General features: G+C 36.3%; 1 protein-coding gene across 3 annotated transcripts in view; it reads right to left on the reverse strand.

The window, feature by feature from the left end:
* The window catches only part of Rnf217 (ring finger protein 217), a 127453-nt gene that overhangs the window by 38105 nt on the left and 71434 nt on the right, over positions 1 to 17914 (reverse strand). For all 3 annotated transcript variants that reach the window (XM_026380761.2, XM_077801611.1, XM_077801612.1), the window contains exon 2: positions 6391 to 6624. In XM_026380761.2, the coding sequence (XP_026236546.2) occupies positions 6391 to 6624 (234 nt within the window). The remainder of the gene's footprint in view (positions 1 to 6390; positions 6625 to 17914) is intronic.

A 17914-nucleotide genomic window follows, 5' to 3' on the forward strand; every position in this document is an offset into this window, starting at 1 on the left:
CAGATGTATTCCAACATTCAGCTATGGATAGAAGTTGAAGCCCAAGCAAAAACTCTGAAAATATCATGGCCAGTTTGTGTGTAAAACAAAGAACAAGGTTAGAAAATACCTCATTAGTGACTAAAGGGAGAAATGCACTTTAATGAAATTTAGTAGGCCGGCATCAGAGCTGGGCATTAGACATTTTGTCAAAGGAAGAGTATAACACCCCTTTTGTTTAACTGGCCTCTTTAAGTGGACTAGACGACTCATTTTATCTCCCTCATAAATCTATGCCAGCAGTAATCATTTAACAAACTACACTTGTTTTCTATTGGTTTCTGACACGGATGATGCATTAATACCAAGAGAAATCAGCATGTGTCATAAACTAGACTGACCTTGCAGAGCTGAATCACGGTCCAATTCTCAAATTTGTAAACACTGTCAATTTAAAGTGATGGTGTCAGGGAAAAACAAAAGAGCAAAGGAGCACACTAATCACACTTTCATGGGCAAGCATTACACATCTCTATATATGAAAAGAAATTCTCAAATCATTTCTACCAAAGAAAACTTCAGCACATTGTAAAGCACACCAATTAAGGACAACCTATGGACTCTATGGTGTTCTGCAAGCCCTTAGAAAAATTCTTTTACTACACAAGGAAATAATACATCTGTGCAGTTTTATAAAATGTGATTTCTACCCAGAGGGCTTGTAATTGTAAGAGAATAAAAGACTGCTAAAGATATAAGGTCAGAACAGAGAGAGTTTCTCAGGGATATTTTATTGGTTCTTTTCTTCCACCTTACGATGAGTCACAGCTCCTTTGTGTAAATGATGACGGTTCTGCTTAACATTTGTGGGAAGAACAGGAGGAATTATTATTAGTTTTGCCTCAAGGAAACCATAAAGAGAATTGCCTTCACCATGTTCCTGTGTGGAGAGGCATGACCTTCAACTCTCACTGCAAAGCAGCCTACGCTTGGGATGGGAAAGGAACCTGGAACTGCACCTATCACAGTGAACTCCTGAGTGAAATAACTTAGTGGCTTTTAATCCTGTGCAACCCTCTACCCTCCCCTCTCATCCATGAAGAACAACAGAATAACCATCAATGTTCTTTCCCTGAAAAACATATGCTCTTCATTTTCATGACTTCCTTGTCAAAATTCCTTCTCTTCCACCTCAAGGTTGATGACTTCTATCAGGTCACTCCTGAACAGTGTTTCATGACATCTATTTCTTGATGCCCCCCAAAAGTCTTCAAACTTAACACCATTAGCATATCTCAAACCAAACCTTCTTCCACTCCGCAAAACCTTCTTTCTTCCTCCAGACACAATTTCTTCCTTGCTTTATTCCCACTGCGCACTGATCTCTGTTCATTTTGACTCCTTACTCTTTTCTCCATAGCCAGGGATGCTCATTTTGCTCCCCTTGCCTAAGTGATAATGAGCATTATAATTTTTAGCATGCGTTGAGCACTTTATGTGTCAGTCGCAATGCCAAGCACTCTATACGTGTGACTTCATTATGTTCTTACTATACTCTTAGGACATGGATACCATTACTGTTCCCATTGAAAGATGTGAAAACGGTACTCAAAGTTACAGAGCTAGTATGTGGCAGGCTGAGAATTTAGATCTAGTTTGAAACAAGTGCTCTCACCCAACTTTCCTCCTTGGTCAATTCAGCAGTTCAAGGCTTAGTGTGTTTGCCCTTCAGTGAAGTCCTCCCAGTCTTCCATGTCCTTTCTTCTCCTAGACACTCAGAATTTTCCATCTACATTCATTACAGTTCCAAATGTTATTTACACATTGGACAATTTATTAGTTCCTTCAACAGAGGTATTTGGAATGCATACTCCACAGGACATGGTACTGTAGAGTGAATGGAAATGAAGTAGGGAATGAAGCAAGTCAGGTCCTGGCCTCCTAGAGACTAGTAAAGCAATAGGCATAGATATATGCCATAAAACCCCAGATGATAGTTGCTATGAAGAAACACTTTGGATACATAATTTTGGATACATAAACATAATATGTCTGTCTCTAAGCATCATATGAGTATATAACAGTCACAATTATGTTTTTTTAAGTTTTTTAATTTTCCCACTACTAATGTATTTCCAAATTGATGGGCAGTTGGTGTGGCATTAATAAATTTTAGGAACTATTTAGGTTAGAAATTAAATTTCAAATTGGAAATTGAAGTCAATCTTGTAGAAATGGGATCCATAAAACCTTTTAGCATCATGACGTGAGTTTCAGAGAGAAGACATAAATATTATGAATGAAAGAATAAAATTGGATTTGACCAGAGGCAAGGTTGTCTCAATGTAAATCTCTCAATTCAGGAATGTACTTGTTTAATTTGATATAGTATGAGTTGACAATGTTCAGAACACAATGAAAAGCTCTATTACTCGAAATTTTTCCAGCTGAGATTGCTGAATTAGTGCTTCTAAGGATAAAGAACATGAAAATGAGTTCTGGTTACTGCTTCTTGACTGTACTCTGTTCAACCTTTTCCCATCTGCTGATTACACAATAATTAACAAGTGGTCTTTACAAAGAGCTATGCATGAAAATGAAATCCCCAAATATAATATTTTAGATCTCAACCTTCATGTGAGAAGCATTTACTCAATCATAACATTTCCAAACAACTTTAGCCTACTATATTAAGTGATTCTAAATTTTCAGGAAAAAAAAAACAATAATAAATGCTCAAAGAATAACATTAGAACAAGATACTGTAACTCAGTGACTCAAAAGCAGTACCATTGGGCTGGGGATACAGTTCAGTGGTAGAGCTCTTGCTCAGTATGTGCAAGGTCCTGAGTTCCATCCCCAGCACTGCCCCCAAACAAAACAAAACAAAACAAAAGCACTAGTACAACTGAGATAAACATTACAAGGGATTTATCAACAGTTACAAAACCCACTTAAGGATATAAACATAAGGCAGTTGCCTTAGGATGCAGCTTGTTGCATTTGAGTACTTGAATTCACTACTTTTGAAGTTATGATAAGCTATAACAGTTTGGAAGTGAGTTCTATTACTGGAGAAACTGAATTAAAATAAAAAAAATACAGCAAAACAAAAGATGTCCATCTGTTCACCACAAAGAATAAAGACCTTAGTGCCAGTTTAGAGTACTATACTTTAACCATGAACATCACAGGAGTTTGCTGGAGTCAGAGCCCTCCCTGCCTATAATATCCAGACAGGTATAGGCATATAAATCCGGTCATGTTAATGTAGAGCTTAGAGTTTAGCGATGATAAACGCTACATAAAGGTTACACTAAAAATAGTACACATCATAGACCCAGGAAGTGTTTGAATCATACCTATAACTGTGTACAATGTAGAAAAGGGGAATTATCCCCACATTTGGTAGTAACTTTACTTTGGTTGGAAATGGCTTTATAGTTTCTTTTTACATTGTGCTATAGCTTGGATCTGGAGTGTCTCCCAAAGGCCCATATGCTAAAGGAGTGGTCAGCAGCCTGTGGCATTAATGGGAGGTGGTGGGACCTTTAGGAGGGAGAGCCTAGGGAAAGGAAGTTAAGTCTTTGAGGACATGCCCTTGAAGGGCATGTTGGGATCCTGGCTCCTGCTCTCTCTGCTCTCTAGCCTCTGTAAGGTGAGCAGCTTTGCTCTACAACCCACTCATCTCCATGATATCTGCATGGCCAGAAGCCCAAAAGCAATGAAGTCAGCCAACAAGAACTGAATCCTCTGAAATCCTGAAATATCCTTGTGAGTTGATTATTTCAGGTATTTTGCCACACAACAGAAAGTTGACTAACACATATTTAGATTTCTATGCCATACTACCCCCTGAGGATTTTAAATGCTTTATTATCACTTACTATGTATTGAATTTCTTCCCAGAGCAACTTTACATTTCCTGTGCTTATAAGAAATAAACAATTGCATCTGCAAGATTTAATATCTTGATCCATTTGCCCCCTGCTTCTCTTCCTAACCCATAACCGACTGACAGATATCAGGGGATGATCATTGGGAAGTGTTATCAGGATACCTTTGGTTCACTTAAAAATCATACACATACAGGATTTTGTATTTGCAGTTTTTCCATATTTCATTCTCAATACATGTGCACTGTGATAAGTAATGCTCATTGCAGCATGATTTCAGATGAAATAAGACTTATAACATTTTATGCTGCTGTAATTGTCTCTAAATGATCCTTTGACTCATTTAATAAGAACAATACATTTTGACATTATTCAATTATTCCATTTTGGTTCAATTATGTGTACATTTTGAATATCACAAATAACCTCACTTATCTCTAATTCTAAACATAATTTAGAAAAAAGTAAAATATCCTGTGTTCTAAAATAACAAATACTTTTAAAACTACAAGTTTCCTGATAAAATCAATTAACATACAATTGGAATATAAGTAAATAAATAAAGACATATAGTAACAAAAAAGTATTTCATATCAAGTCAGTAGTCAATATCACTGTAGGGTAGTTATTTTAGTCTTACATTTTTGTAATGTCAATAATGACATTTCTTACAGAAAATTAACAAAAGGTTTCTCCTAACAATTATACCTAAAAGGTGCTAGCTTGCATAAAAACCAGAAATAAAAATATTAACCATGAGAGTCAAGCAGTTGCAAAGACCAGTTAGTCACTAAGAAGCTCTGACTGACTCAGGAATACTCCAGCTCATCATTGTAATGGCAGAAGAAGGTACTTGCTAAACCACACCAGGGTTCCCTCAAAGCCACAGGAAGAATAATGTACAGAACACTGCTTCCAAGACTCAAAACATGGGCAAAAACTTACCTTAAATGGAGATGATTTCGAACAGCCTTTGAAACCACTTCATCCTGCCATTTACTGTAATAACAAGGATGAAAACTACTGCCACAGCCTCATTAGTTTTCTGCTTCATTTACTGAAAATGTTCCCTGTCCTGCTGACTAATAGTCACCTGGTGAGGCTCAAAACTTTGCAAGACAATTGTTCTGGGGTAGGCCTGGGGGCACCTGTGCATCTTAAAAACTCTCCAAGCAGTTCTACAATAGTCAGGGCCATGAGTCAAAGATTCCTCCCACAGCTGTTGCCTTGGTTTCCCAGCCTTCAGTCTTGGCCTCCTGTGACAGCCTCTGAATGCTGCCACAATGATCTTTTGTAATGCTCATGGAATTAAATTCAAACTTCTGAGCATAGTGTGGAAGACTCCACAGGACTGCTCTAATCTACCTGCCAGACTGCTCTTCACTGTTCTTTCCTCATTGTCTCTGCAAAGCTGCCTCCTAGGGCCTGGCTTCAGCTTCTGCACCTGAGCTCTTACTCACCCCTTGCTCTGAGCTCTGAAATGCTCTCCATTCTGCCCAGACCCCACCTCCTCAGCGAAGCTATTCCTGACATCCTAGTGCCCAGCTTCCTGCAAGTGTCCCCCAAGCACCCTATATGAATAGGTGTGTGTGTGTGTGTGTGTGTGTGTGTGTGTGTGTGTGTGTAGTGGGGATGGTATTTGTTCTTTTCTAATCACAGTGAACTGTCATTTTAGAGAATATGTCTCCTTTTATCTTCTGTTATAGTTTGATTTTTAAGCATCCCCTGGATGGTAAATAAAGGCTGGCTCCCCGGGGTGGCACTAGTAGGAGTTGGTAGAGCCTTAGGAGGTGAGGACTAGTGGGAGGTCTTCAGGTCAATGAGCCTGTACCTTCAAAGGAGATTGTGTGACCTGGTCCCTTCCCCTAGCTCTCTCTTGCTCCCTAATCACAAGGAGAGCCCCAGTTAGTCATGGACTAAATCCTCCAAAACTGTGAGACAAAATAAACATTTTTTTCTATAAGTCAATTATCTCAGTTACTTGTTATACTGACAGAAAACTGACTAACACATCTTTATTAGATTTTATGAAGCAGGGACAATGTCACCTTTACTTTTGTGTCCCCTAAACTTAGCTCAATGCCAAGCATACACTGGTATTCTATATTTGTTGAATAAAAAATGAATAACATTTTACATTATTTTCCTTTATTACTGAGTTAAAAGAGATTTTCACTGGGACCACTAGGAAACTCAATATCAAGCTCATAGTATTAACTTGGTATTGGTAATGGTAATGAGTATTACTCTAATAAGGATTATCTTTCCAACTGTATTACCAGATGAATTTTCAACATGATTAAAGTCAATAAAAAAATCTTTAATTAAATCCTCAAGAGTGCCATCTTAGCATCAGTCTCCCCAGACCACACATTTTCAGAATCACAGGCAATGTATGCTCACCTTCAGCTCCGGGAAGGGAAGGAAGCCCACTTAATGCCCACCACAAATTGGCCCAATAGGGCTGCTCCCATCATGTGACATTCTAACCCACAACTCTGGTGAACATGCTTACTTTATATTTGCTTTCTGATCTTGAAGGGGTGGGAATATGTCCTTTTTTCTTAAAGGTTGTAAAGTGCTTGCACTGAGGACACGGCTTGGTGCTGGAATCAATGCGGCCAAGTTCCAAGAAGTACTTATACTTGATGGAGTCTTCGTGTGTTAAGTTATAGACAACAGTTGTTTCTTCCAGGAATTCAAAGCACTCTGTGATAGGGCATTTGATTTCTACTTGGCCAAGTTGTACCTGTGTGAAAGAACAGGTGGTATTGGTTATTAAATTTCTTTCTCTTTTTTGCATTAAATATTGTTATATCTTGATTACAGTAAAGGGTTGTCTGTTATTTTTAAAGATAACAATGAGGGGCAATCACTTTGATACCTGTATTAGGCAGTTCCAAAATAATCACTATGTTTCCATACTGATTTATTATTGGATGTTTCGTTTTCTCTGATCATATTTGTGAACCTAAGCCACAGGCTTAGGAAACAAACTTCAACCCCATCCTAGAAACACCACGATGAGCCAGCATTCACACCCTGTGCCAATGATAGGAACAGCAGGGTGAGCCACATTTAGACCATGTGCCAACTACAAGGTGTTTCAGATGTCATTACTGTAGAATATTTCGGCACTAAACTTTAGGCACATTTTACTTTAAGAGGACAGAAGATATTTTGTAAAGTATATTATGCAATATATCTTGTAGTTTGAAAATCATTGCCAAAAAAATAACATTTTTTTTATGATCCTTCCACCTGGCCTCCACTTATGATTTTAATTTTACGTTTGCTCCTATGTCTCCAGAAGCTCAGGAGCAAGGAAGAAAAATAAATCAAACACAAAGGTGCAAAATAAAATTTAAAAAATTGGCTATTACTGATGAAATTCACAAAACGAATTTATTCAGAGGAACTCATGTATTTAGCATTTTGTACAGGATTCTAGATATGGCTAAACTAGAAAATAACAGTAAAATATTAAAGCACAAAATGTGAACACAATTGATTTTTGAAAGCTGAAGGAAATAAACAACTTTCAAATAAGAAGGGCTAGAATCTCTCCTTTATTAGTGAATAGGAACTCCTCTATGGCATAATAATCTTCTTTGCCCTTCCTAATATAGCAAAGGCAGGCACTGAAAACCCCACATGGCACATGATGATTCTCCCTTGTGTGACTGACATTCTGAGAAATAAAAACACATCCACCTGAATGAGAAACGCAAACCCTAAAGGCCGAGGCAGGAAGGGGAGGAAGCCACAGGCTCTGTGGGAGAAAATCGTTACAAAGAGCAATGTAACTTTGAAAAGCCTAAATTCACAGTAACTTTGAACTTTACTGTTTATACTGTGCGAACTTGAGGAAAGTAGTTACGAAGTTGGAGGGTGAAGGGTGCATGAGAATGACACGTTTAATTAATACCGTGAAGGATATGAGCAAAAAATGATACCAAATGGAAGGGTCTGAGGAAGAGAGTCTGACTTTGATTAAACCCCTGAACCATTACGGATCTGATGAAAGTACAAAATGATACTTATTTGATGCTACTACTGTATAAAATGTGGTCCAAAGAGCTTTGTTTTTAAAATAGTTACCCAGGTTTTTTACTCTTTTTGATGAGTCTGTTTACAGACTCAAATTTTTCTATTTACATTGTGGTGTTTTCATGGTATACTGATTCTATTTTTTTTTTTTTTTGGTACTGGGTATTGAACTCACAGGCGATTAACCACTGAGCCACATCCCCAGCCCTTTTTTGGATTTTATTTAGAGACAGGGTCTCGCTAAGTTGCTTAAGTCCTTGTTAAGTTGCTGAGGCTGGCTTTGAACTCATGATCCTCCTGCCTCAGTCACTTGAGCTGCTGGGATTACAGGTGTGCACCACCACACCTGGCCTCTATTTATGATTTAATAAATTATTTTAAGACAACAGTCCTCAAGAGAGTTCATGTAGACAAAACTACAAAACAAGAAGTCTGGCTCGGTGAAGTATATAACTTAAACATTCAAAAATGATGAAATATTTCCCCCTTCAACATTCTGTTGACATTTTTGAAGGCCAATCCTGAGCCTCCTACTGGGTTAGGGAGTGAAGCTTCACAGGTGCCCATTGATCAAGAGGCAGTGAGGACAGAGCGAGTGTCAACACCTGGCATGATGAGTGCAGGTGTCAGAGGACTGCATGGGGAAGCATGGGAACCTCGCCTGGGGAGGTTCAGAGGAGGCTTCTGGGTAGAAGGGAGGCGGCTCCAGATAAGATCTTAAGATCTGAAAGACTTGGCAAGCAAGGGTGAAGGCATTCAAGCAGACCGAAAAAACAGCACAGACAAAGGAGGCCTGGGGAATACAGCAGAGCACACAGAACAGGGATGGTCATATTGTTCCCATCCCTGAACCCCATCAACTTAAACAGCACATGGGCATGCATCTGAATTTAGAGATCATCACCTTAGCGGGGGGGGGGGGGGGGGGGGATTAAAGATGTGTAATAAGAATGGCCCAAGGGTGTGAGTATGGAAAGCTGAGGCTGTGCAGATGAACTTGGACCAGAGGATGAGAGTAGAATCGCTACCTTGGGAATCTGCATTTTGTCCTATAAAATTAGAAAACTATTCCATTTGTAGCACATGAGAGTTTCTTTTCATTACACACCACACACACATACACACACACACACACTGCTCATTTCAGTCACTTTAAGGGCTCCTTTTTATTGGGGAGCAGTACACTTTATTGGTTTTGGAGACCGAGTTTTCAATTCCCAGGTCAGGGTTCGAATCCAGACTCCCTCAACCTATAGGTTTATTTATTTTATCTAAATACATGATAACCATTGATGCAGAAATTTCACAGCCATCTGGGAATAGTCATGTCTTAGGGAAATGGAATGTAGTTTAGGGACTACCATCTTCTGCAGCTCAAGAGACCAGGCCTCCTTGTCACTCGTTCAGCAGTGGGTGCTCGTCAACCACACTGGGCTACCTACCACTCAACATCCAACAAGCACCTTGTCTTCTATTTTGATGTTTCTTAAATTTGTCTGTAAACTCATTTTATTTCCCATATATAAATTCCTCTTTGCTTACATACTCTCCTATTGACTATTCCAAACCTTCTCTTCCTTTCAAAATCCCTATCCTACCTTATTGACCCAATAGCCTTATACAGTATTTTATGGAACATGCAAAAATCAGATGCATATTCTTCTGTCTTCCCACTGCCAGCTTTACCAGTGTATCAACTCTGACCCCATCTTTTCTTCCTTGTTACCTTGTATAGTGGAAGGCTAAATCTTCTTCCAGGACAACTGCATACAAATTGCTTGTAATGTTTGTTGAGAATTCAAGTTTCTGGGCCGACTCAAGACCTTACATATTCAAGGTTGAAATTATTGTATTTTGGGTTTTTTTAAGTATTTTTTCCTTTCCACTTTTTTTTTTTTTACTGGTACATTATAGTTGTACATATGATGGGATTTTTTTGTTACATATTCATATATGCACACAATATAAGAAAATAATTTGGCCCATGTCAATCCCCAACACTTCCCCCTACCCTCCAGACTTCTCAGCTGTGGTCCCTTTCCTCTACTGATCTCAATTTGATTTTCATGAGATCCCTGCCCCCCACTCCCATTTCCTTCTTTCTCTCTAGCTTCCACATATGAAAGAAACATACAATCCTTGACCTTCTGAGTTTGACTTATTTTTTTTAACATGGTCTGTAGTTCCATCCATTTCCCTACAAATGACAATTTCATTTTCAGAGTTGGAATTCTTGCCAATAAGCCAATAATTGGCAGTCTGAAAAATCACTCTCATAATATTTTCAATCTCTCATATTTCTTCATACTAATGCCTTTTTCATGCAGAGTGTTATTCATGATCTGTCTGATCTCTTGGTTTCTATATGTGTATTTTTTTTTAGAAAATAATTTTCTTAAAAGATTACTGCCAAACAAAAAAATCTTGACTAAGCAAAGTGCATTCATTTATTTAGTCAACAAATAAGTGTTCCATTAATTCAAGATGCACTTTAAAATAATCATTTGACATCTGAAAAGTCAAGACTGTTTCAGAATCAATAGTCATTAGCCACAGTTTAATTTGCACTGCTTTTACTTTCTTAGTGGTACATAACATGATACTGCATCCTACAATTGATCATATCTTTTAAATTTCAATGAAGTGTGATTTTTATGGATCAGGCATTGAGATGAACTTCTGCTGAGATGGCAGGAGAGAGAAACATCATATTGGAGAAAATGCAATATAAGTAAACAAACAAACAAAAAGATTGTAACCAGTGTTACCATGAACTACATACACATAGGGAGAGAGTCTGGGAAAGTGTCTGGGCCTGACATGCAGAGGAAGACACTGCCTGCAAAGCAAACCAGGACAATGGCCCCAGGGAAGAAGGTGCCGAATGTGCCTGATATATCTGTGCTCAAAGCAAAGATCAGAGTGACTGAAACATATTAAGTGAGAGAGGGAACAGCATGGGATGATACTGGAGTGTCAGGCCGGAGACAGATCCCACAGGCCTGGTTGGCAATGATTAAGTTTACACTGTATTCTAAGTTCAATATAAATCATCAAAGGATTTAAGGGGAGGAGTAATGTCTTGATTTACATTAAAAAAAAAAAAAAGAATCAGGCTCTTCTAGGAGGATGCACTGTGCAGGAGCAGAAGTGCAGGTTGGAAGAATAGTGGCTCTCGGATTGTAACTCTCTTACCACCAGTTGTCCAAGTAGTAGATAATGGATGACTGAACTTGGTAGCAAGAGGTGCCCAGAGAACCAACTGGGATGTTTTAAAATTGACAAATAAAAATTGTATATTTATGGTATGTAACATGTTGTTTTAAAATATGTATATATTGTGAAGTGAAATGGTTAAATTAAGCTAATTAACATATGCATTATCTCACTTTTTTTCTTTTCTTTTTTCTTTTTTAGTGAGAACACTAAAACCCTTGGGAGCTTATAACACATTGTTATTAACTAATCACTATGTTGTATAACAGATCTGTCAAGTTTATTTCTTCTAAGTAAAAGTATGAATCCTTTGACCAACCTCTCCCAATCCTCCCCACCCCACCCCACCAAACCCCTGGTAATTAACATTTTACTTCCTGTTTTTATGAGTTCAATGTTTTTAGATTCCAATATAATTATGGTTCTGACATCATTCTGCTTATGTTATTCAACATAATGGCCTCCAGGTTCATCCATATTGTCACAAATGACAGGATTTCCTTCTTTTTAAAGACTACTATTCTATTGTGCATAAATAACTCATTTTTTTCTATTATCCTAAATGATGGACACTTAGGTCAATTTCATATTTTAGCTATTGTGAACAATGGTACACTGAATGTGGAAGTGCAAATCTCTCTTCTACACATTGATTTTATTTCCTGTGTGTGTGTGTGTATACATATACATGTATATATATACATCTATATATACACATGTATATATATACATCTATATATACACATGTATATATATACATCTGTATATACACATGTATATATATACACGGTATACCATATATACTACACATACATATGCTACATGGTAGTATACATATATATATATACATATACATAAACACATATATATACTATATTGTGTGTGTATGTATGTATGTGTGTGTGTGTATATATATATATATATATATATATATATTTAGAAATCAAGTAAAGGGAGGAATCAATTTTAGGTTTTTGACTTGAATAGCCTGTGGACTGGTAGGTGGTACTTACTGAGAAACTTCTAATAAAATACAGTTTACAAGGATATATTTGCTGGAAATGATTCAGAACCAATTTTATAGTAATAGAAACAAAGATTATTGATGTATTAAGAAATACTGAGTTTCTACAATATGATAGTTAATATAAGAAGTCCATGATATAAAGTATATTATGCCATAAATCTTGCCTTCATGGAATCTCAGAATGCAGCAACTAAATTAGCCTTGGTAGTCTCTTCTAGCAACTTGGGACTTGATGGCACTAATTTACTTGATATTTATCTAATATTTTTTTAAAAAACTTTCATTAGAAATAATTATAAACATGTAAGAGTTGGCAGTTTAATATTAAAATCCTTAAGTAGTCATACTCCAGATTAATAATTGTCAATATATAGCCATTCTTATTTTTTCTGTGCCCTCACTCATCTGGTCCTATCATACTATTTTGAAGCAAATACCAGATATCATGACGCCGCATTCATAAGTATTTCCATGTGGGCTTAAAAAATTAGATGTCTTTTAAAAAGCTATCTATATATCTCCCAAAATGTTTTAATACCATATTAACATTTCAATCATGTTATTTAACTTTTTTACAGGAGTTTTACATACTTAACATACTGAAAACCAAGTTATTTTGCACTTTTGTTGTGGTCAAGGCTAACTGATGATTGAACACTCACCAATCAATTCCACTATTTATATCATGGCAAAATATGCTGAGTTGCTGAACAAAATCATGTCCATTCTTGTAAGAATAAATTACTTAACTCTAAAACAATCTCCAAGGTGTCAGTAAGAGACATTATTATCCACTTAACACCTGAGGTAGATGGCTAATTTGGAACTTGGGAGCGCTCCAAAGCAATTTAGTGACTCAGGTAAAGAGGACCTCTGAAGTGGAAGATTAATTAATTAAATCCTCCAAAGAAAAGGACAGAGAAAAGCATAAACCTGAGGCCTCAAGACTCACTTTGTGGAACGTATAATGTATGACATTTATCAGGGTTATAAGGTTGGTTAAGAGAAGGTATAGTGCCTTGGCCTTTTGCTCACTCAATACCAAGGGATTTCAGATTTCCTGTCCTGAAACATGGAACATATACATATGGCAGAGGAAAAGAGAATACCACAATAAAAACATGAACATGAAACACACATGGCATCTACCCCATACAGAGCACAGCTCCAAGCTCTTAGTGCATACTAATTGTTCTGCCAAGCACCATAGGGCCAAATTTGTTTTCAAGTTCAGCTTTCCCTGTAACTTTATCATCAGTGATTATTGGGAGGTGGATGTTCTACTGATATATGTGCTTTTTTGTCTACTCAGCAGATACTACAGGTCCCTGTGATATATACCTTGATTTAAAAAAAAATGATGAAAAACATCAGGCCAAAAGTTTTGTCCATTTTAAGCATGATGAACACAGGGACAGCTACACATAGACGCACCACATGAAAGTGCCAAATACCAAACACAGAAACTTATTCACAAGCAATCAGAAGAAAAAGGCATATTATAAATAGAAAACTTCAGCTCTTGTAAATTCTACCAAGTTTTGAGGATGAAATAACACCAATATTACATGAGTTCTTTTATAGAAAAGACAAAAAGAGGCAAAGGAGGAAACCATTGCACTAGCTGCTATATAAGGTAAGCAAACCTACACAGGACAATGAAAGACAATTACTGACCAATCTCTTTAATAAAAACAGATGCAAAAATCCTAAACAAAATGCTAAACAAAATATTAGTATCTAAAGCCAACAATACATAAAAAGGTAACATATCACAATAAAGCTGGCTATATACAAAGAATGCAAGACTGGTTTAACATTACAAATCTATTGGTATAACTCATATATTAATAAAATAAAGAGAAAAACCACATGATTATCCAAGCAGACAGGAAAATTTTTTGATATATTTAAAATTAACTCATGATAAAATTTTAGCACAATAGGAACAAATTAAAATTTCCTTCATTGGATAAATGGCTCTACAAGAAAATCTATAATAAACATCATAATTGTGAAATATTTGACACTTTCTTCGTAAGTTGGGCATGGGGTCATCATGCCAACTGCCATTATTATCAGCAATGATGAGAGCTCATAGCCAATGCAAGCAGACAAGAGGATATGAAAATAAAACAATTAGAAGCAAGGATTTAAAAATCCCTCATTGTTTATAGACTTCATGATTGTATCTGCAGAAAATTCAAAATTATCTACAGATAAAGTATCGGAATTTTTAAAAGTAGGTTTACCAATTTGTTGAATAGATCAAGATAAAAACATCAAATGTACTTCTATATACCAGTAACAAGAAATATAAAATACTTAAGAGACAGTGTCAACAGCAATATTAAACACATCAAATATGAATAAATCTAACACAAGATGTTCAATAACTCCACATGTAAATACTTGAGATATTTTTGAGGAAATTAAAGCAGCAGATAAATGGAGAGATATTCTTTGTTTTTTAATTAGTAGATTCTATACTAAGATGCAAACCCAACTATTCTTCCCCCCCCTTCTCCTCCCTCCCTCTCTCTCTCTCTCTCTCTTCCTCCCTCCCTCTCTTTCTTTTTATTTTTGAGGAAAATTTGGTTCAAAATTACAAGTCAGTTCTAAAATATGCGTGGATAGACATGATTCTTGCTATGGACTAAATGTGTTCCCCAAAGTTCTTATACTGAAACCTAATTACCAATGTAATGGTATTTAGAGGTTGGGCCTTTGGAACATGATTATGTCAGGAAGTTAGAGTCCCTATAAATGAATTAGTGCCCTTACAAAAGAGGCCCTGGAGATCTGCCTCACCCCTTCTACCATGTGAGGACACATTATACAGATGCTGTGTATGAGGAAGAGATCCTCACCAGATACTCAATCTCTTGGTGTCTTGATCTCAGCCTCCAGAACTATCAAAAGCAAATTTGTTGTCTATATGCTACTGTGTTCATTAACTTTCCATTGCTTTTACAAAATACCTGAGATAATCAACTTAATAAAAGGTGTGTTTTGGCTCATGGTTTCAGTGCACAGAGGAGAGGAGGTTGGCCCTGTTGCTTTGGGACTGTGCAGTCCATTATGGCTGAGGCACATGGCAAAAGGGGTCTGTCTACTTCATGACGTCCAGAGAGCAGGAAAAAAAAAAAAAAAAAAAGGAAAGAAAAAGAAAAGGAAAGGGGCTACAGTGCCATCATCCCCTTAAAGGGTATGCCCCTAACTTTCTTCCATTAGGTTCTACCACTAAAGTTTCTACCACTTCCAAATAGTGCCAAAGGTGGGGACCAAGCTTTCAACACAGGGGCCTTCGGGAGACATTCAAGATCAAACTACAGCAGCTACTCAGTTTATGGTATTCTGCTGCAGGAGCCTGAATGAACTAGGATAACATTCTTGATTTAGAAAAACAAAAGTAGTAAAACTTGTTCTACAAGATAAACAACTAATTATAAAGCTACAATAATTATAATAGTTTGACCCTGGCACAAGGTTAGATTATTAAAAAAAAAAAAAAGCAACATTGGATCAGAAAAGAGTACAGAACAAAACCACCTACATTTGGACATTAGATATATTGACATTATAGAGCAATAGGGAAGATCCTTTTTTTTTTGAATAAATTGTTCTGGGTTACTTAGATATTCATAAAAAATATCAGTCTTGATTCCTACCTCAAACCAGGTGTATAAGTGAATTTAAGGTGAAAAAAGGAAGACTTCTGCGATGATCAAGAAGAATATGAAGATAATTATCTTCAAAACTTTGGGGAAGAAAAAGATTTCTTAAAGATGATACCGAAACACTAACCATAACAAACTGATAAATAAGACTATATAATAGAGTTTAAACCTCTGTTCACCAACAAACACTACTGTCAAGAGTGTGAAAATACAAAGCATGAGAAGGTATTTGATATACCTTCTAAGTCTTTCATATATAGAATATGTAAAGAACTTTAAAATATTAAGAAAAAGGCAGACAACTAACCTGATAGGAAAACAGTCAAGACTGAACATGCATTTTAATACCCAAATAACTAGTAAACACATGAAAGAGTGTTCAACTTCAGGACTTATCTGCAAAAACACATTAAAACTGCAATGACATGTTATTTGGAATGAATTAATTGAGCTCTCCTAGAACTTAAAGATTCATCAAAACAATGTTTAAATAGTTCATAACTATAGAATTAATGTGGTATTCATGTTTTCTACAACCAGTCCAAATGTATTTTCCTACATACAGTCATACCTTTTTGTTAAACTTATTTTCCCCCTTCCTCACCCTGAATTATCATGCTTCAAACATTTATACACTTATGTACATTTAAAATTTCTAATTCAGTTTTTTATAAGATTATAAATTCTCAGAGTTCAAATACCAAAGAGTACAAAGTAGATACACAATTAGTGAGTCTGTCTTATAAGTGTCCTCTTTTCCCCACTCATATGACAAATGATTGGGGTTTTCTTCCAGAAACTTTTAAGGCATATATGAGAAATGCAAATGTATGTGTGTGTGTGTGTGTGTGTGTGTGTGTGTATATATATATATATATTTTTTTTTTCTGTCCTTTTAAAACCCAAATGGTGTGCTAGAGTTGGGGCTCAGTGGCAGAGCATTTTCCTTGCCCATATGAGGCACTGGGTTCGATCTTCAGCACTACATAAAAACAAATAAAACAAAATAAAGATATTGTGTCAATCCAAAACTAAAAATAAAGTTTGAAAATATTATTTTCCTTGCTTTCTTTATCTGATAAAATATTTTAGAGATTTTTCATACCAGCCTACAATGAGTTTTCCTGTCTTTTGTTTTTAATAACTGCCTACTACAGTATTCTACTTTACTGTAACCAGTCTGTCTTCCTTCCTATCTTGATGAACATTTTAATTGTTCCAATATTTTGCTGTGTCAAACAATGTTGCAATGCATAAATTTATACATATATTATTCACATGTGTACAAGTATTTCAGTAAGATTGTTAGGGTTGGGCAAACATCCGAGGAAGAGACCACCAAGAGACTTGTCTCATGCAAAAGCAAAGGGTTTATTGGGGGGAACCAGCATGCTGGGGCTCAGAGTTCTCCTGAGAGAAACTGGAGCCCCGAGTACAGCTTAAGCAGAGTTTTTATACAGTGTTTAAACAGGGAAGTTCATATGGCAGTTAGGGTGCGAGAGTGGGATTGTTACAAAATAACCATTACAGAATAATCATGCGTTTTGTCAGGGTGTGTTGGGTCAGGGTACATTTTCACATAAGTAACTGTTTTTAACATAAGTTTCGGGTTCCAGGAAGACAGAACTTAAACTTACAGAAAAGCAAAACTTAACAGGAGAGAAAAACTTAAATTTAACCTTTACAAGATGAATTGCTCTAGATCATAATTGCTAGATCCAAAGGATCATGTTTGTATTTTTAATGAATGGGTCTAACTTGCTCTCCATTGCACAGTTAAAACGACTGGAAATCTCACAGTAAAGAGGCATGATAAGAATAATTTAAGGTAAATTACAAAAAGTTTTATTTAATAGGTGAGTAAAAAGTTAATATTCAGAATTGAAAGGGCAATAAACATTTCTTCCTTAATTATTAGAAAGAATCATAACTAGAATCCAATTTTCTCTGGGGAAAACATAATGAGATATATTATCAGATGGTAAGCAATCTGTTTTTTACGAGTAAATACTGGGTCTTTGAGAAGGCAACTCCCTAATTTTAAGCAATAATTACTATGATGGGTA

Source organism: Urocitellus parryii, chromosome 8, assembly GCF_045843805.1.
Source record: "Urocitellus parryii isolate mUroPar1 chromosome 8, mUroPar1.hap1, whole genome shotgun sequence".
In the NCBI taxonomy this organism is placed as follows: domain Eukaryota; kingdom Metazoa; phylum Chordata; class Mammalia; order Rodentia; family Sciuridae; genus Urocitellus; species Urocitellus parryii.